General features: G+C 56.0%; 1 protein-coding gene across 2 annotated transcripts in view; it reads left to right on the forward strand.

Moving 5' to 3' along the window:
- MFSD2A (MFSD2 lysolipid transporter A, lysophospholipid) overlaps positions 1-3,368 on the forward strand; it is a 35,114-nt gene that overhangs the window by 712 nt on the left and 31,034 nt on the right. The window contains exon 2 of one of the 2 annotated variants that reach the window (XM_069068034.1): positions 3,026-3,151. In XM_069068034.1, coding sequence (XP_068924135.1) covers positions 3,026-3,151 — 126 coding nt within the window. The remainder of the gene's footprint in view (positions 1-3,025; positions 3,152-3,368) is intronic. The other variant, XM_069068035.1, reaches the window with a different exon arrangement.

Consider the following 3,368-nt stretch of genomic DNA (forward strand, 5'->3'; position numbering starts at 1 on the left):
GGACGGGGGGAGGCGGGGGGTGGGGGGTGGGGGTGGGGGAGGGGAGAGGGGAGGGGGGGGAAGGGTTCAGGGACAGGGGATCAGCTTGAGTTTGAGGGGGGGGGGGGGGGGGGGGGGCAGAGATTTGTTTCGTTAGGAATAAGGGGAGCAGGTGGTGGCGGTTGTGGATCCGGGTAAGAGTCTACGTAGCGGGGCAGAATAAATTTAGGGTAGATGGGAACGAGAGGGGAAGGGTTCAGGGACAGGGGATCAGCTTGAGTTTGAGGGGCTGCTGTGGAAGGGGGAGTACAGGTGGAAAACATAAGGCTGGAGATGGGGAGTATAATAAGAAGGTGTGGGGGGATAGAATTATGGGGCGCTAAAGGGTTGGGGGAGGAAGTTTGGGGTGGGAGCACAGAGTTAGAGAGGCGAGAGTGTGACGCTTAGGGCCAGGATGGAGAGAGGGGCAGGTTCCATCTCGGGGCCAGGGATGAAGAGAGTCCTCAGCTTTTCAGTGGACTGCTTAGGGAAGGGGTCGGACTTGGCTGGTTCCGGTGGACGATTGACTGGGACACCGGGCTGGCAGAGCTGAGGGTGGAGGGCGATTAGAATCCTACCCAAAAGGAAGAATGATTAGTAGAAGGGTCCAACGGGAGACTGGGTACTCTCTGGAGGCTCAGGGTTGAGCGGGACGCTGGGGGAAGAGGGTACAGATACATTGGCTTCAGGTTCGGGGTACAGGGTTAGCTCCAGCTCAGGTAGGCTGGAGTAGGAGAGCAACCCCACCCCACCCCCTTCCTCTCCCTTCTCGGGTAGCTTGGCCGGCCGGCTTCCAGCTCCACGTGGTGGTGACTCCGCTGCCTCATCCGGCCGGGCTTCCTGGCTTCCGAAGCCCTGTAGCCACCAATTGGGCATATAGGACCCAGAATCGAAACTCCAGGACCTGAGACCCGGCCTTTCTTTCTCAGCCCGGCTTTACCCTCTAGTTCATTCATAAGAACATAAGAACAGAGGCGCCGTACTTAAAGGGGACAAGGCTGAGTCGTGACGAGCGGAACAGAACAGAACAGAGGGATGGAGAGGAGATAGAGGGGAAGACTTAGCTCTGAGCGCCGCCCTCGTTCCCCTACTCCATCTGGAGGGGTGTGGGGGTGCTCAGAGGCTGCTCTGACTCTTGCCTGCTCATATCTACGTCCTGGGAATGTCGTGGGGTTGCAGGGTCCGAGCTGTTGGGACTCACAGTTCCGTCCAGTCTGGGTGTCTGGGACGTACAGTACAGAACCGCTCAGCTCAGACCCAGAGGTTGCCTTGTCCTACCTCCTGTCCCCCCTCTTCTGAGCAGGCTGGGTGGTGCACCCACCACTCCCTGTCCCCGCCCATTCCTGGGGCTCTCGAATTAATTTTAGAAGCCGACTACTGTGCGTTGGGTTGGGCTAGGCCGGGCATTTGTCTCTTGTCTGCCCCCTGCGGCCCTCTCCAGCCCCTTCCCCCCTCCCTTCTAGGAGGTGTTTTGGAGCCTAGGTTTGCTGGAGAAGGGGGGGGGGTCTGGGGCAGGACCGCCCCCCCCCCCCAACTGCTTGGGAGGCCTGGCAGGGAGGTTGAGCCTGGAATTCTGAGATGGCTGTCTTTACCTTTTAATTTTATTAATTGCTCCTCTGAAGGGGCTCCCACCTCAATTATTAATCCACCCACGATGAGTAATCCTAGTTTTTTGCCCCTGTGGTCTCGTCTCAACACGCCATTCCATCCCTCCCCCCCACCTTCGGAGCTCAGGGTTGGAAGAGACCTTGTAAATGATCCTTTCGAGATTATTAAGTGCCCACTGTGTGCCAAAACCTGGGAAAGAATTTAGTCAAGTCATCCAGGTCCTCATCTAGTCAAATTGGAGGCCATTCAGTCCATTTGAAGGGGTGGAAACTGAAGCCTAGGGATAGGAAGTAAGCTACCCACAGAGCAGAATGAAAGCTGGTGGCTGAGCTGGCTTACAGAATTCAGGGTTTGGGTTTGCAGCCTTTGAGCTCTCTTGGGGGGCAGGTTGAATCAGGAAGACCGGATGCCATTCAGTTCAGCAAGTGTTTCTTAATTGCCCACTAAGAATAGTGGACAGCGCAGTTTAGATGAGACCAAGCCTTTGCCTTCATAGAAATCCTAGCAAGAGAAGCCTAATCTTTCTGAGGACAACCAGGAGATCTCAAGGCTTGTGGTGTTGAGCCAGGGTTGCTAGTGTTGGAAACACTTCTTAATGAGCACTTAGGACAGACTAGAGAACACTGGCCATCTCGGCTCTGGGGAACTTTCCACCCTCCCCCATTCCCAGTGAAGTGTCTGGGACCTAGAGGTTCTTGGAGGCTTGGGGTGGATTTGACTTCTTGGACACAAGCCCAACCCCCACCCCTTGCTAGGGGCTGTGGAGACCTTGACCTACCAGATGGAAGGAAGCAGCTGTAAGCCTTGGCTTAGAGGGCTGAGGCCCTGGGACAGGCTTCCCCTCAGCCCTTATAGACAGGTCTATAGGACCTGGTCCTGGGTTGGTGGGTGGGGGTGGGGTTAGGCCCAGGTCCCAGATGCCTTGGAGAGGATTTTCAGGTTGTGGCAGTGCTAGGCAAGGGACTGGTTGGGTTGCTGAAACCTACTCTGTTTCCCTTCCCGTAGAGTGTCTTCTTCCAGCTAGAGCCTATCCTTGGTCTAGGGGGTATGGGGTGGGGGGAAGAAGAGGCCTTAGGTTAACTCAAAAGTTGAAGGCCCCGCTTAGGAGTGGGGATAAGCAAAAATCACAGCTCTTTCTTTCCCACCTCTTTTTATTTGTCATTCCTCTTTCCCCTGTCCCCAATCTCTAGAAGTGAACATTTCTTTCCTTGTCTCTTCTCAAAGTGAGGAGTGTCCTGGCTGTGAATGGGAGGAGGGAGGGGATGGCAAACCAGGGAGCCTGTTGGACTGGGGGAGGGATTGTGCAAAGGCAGCTTGCTGGGGGTGGCAGGGCTGGGAACATAGAGTCTGATGAGGACTTGCTGGACAAACCCCAGTGAACTACTTCCTGTCCCTACAGAAGGATGGGACCAAGAAGCTGACCATCTGCAGTAAGCTCTGCTATGCTGTTGGGGGTGCTCCCTACCAGATCACTGGCTGTGCCCTCGGCTTCTTCCTCCAGATCTACCTGCTGGATGTGGCTCAGGTGAGTGCTGTTGGCCCTAAGGTGGTCCTGGGTACCAAGTATGCTAAAGGGATGGGCCTGCCCACCCCTCCCCTCCGACTTTCCCTACTCCTTTTCTCAAAAGGTTAGAGAGCTGGGAGGCACCTGAGACTTCGGGGTGTTAGAGCTGGGAGGGGCCAGAGAGCCCAAGGTATTAGAGCTGGGAGGGGCCAGAGAGCACAGGGTGTTAGAGCTGGGA

Source organism: Petaurus breviceps, unplaced genomic scaffold, assembly GCF_028583685.1.
Source record: "Petaurus breviceps papuanus isolate PSGF00001 unplaced genomic scaffold, PetGlider_PUasm1.0 90760, whole genome shotgun sequence".
Taxonomy (NCBI): Eukaryota; Metazoa; Chordata; class Mammalia; order Diprotodontia; family Petauridae; genus Petaurus; species Petaurus breviceps.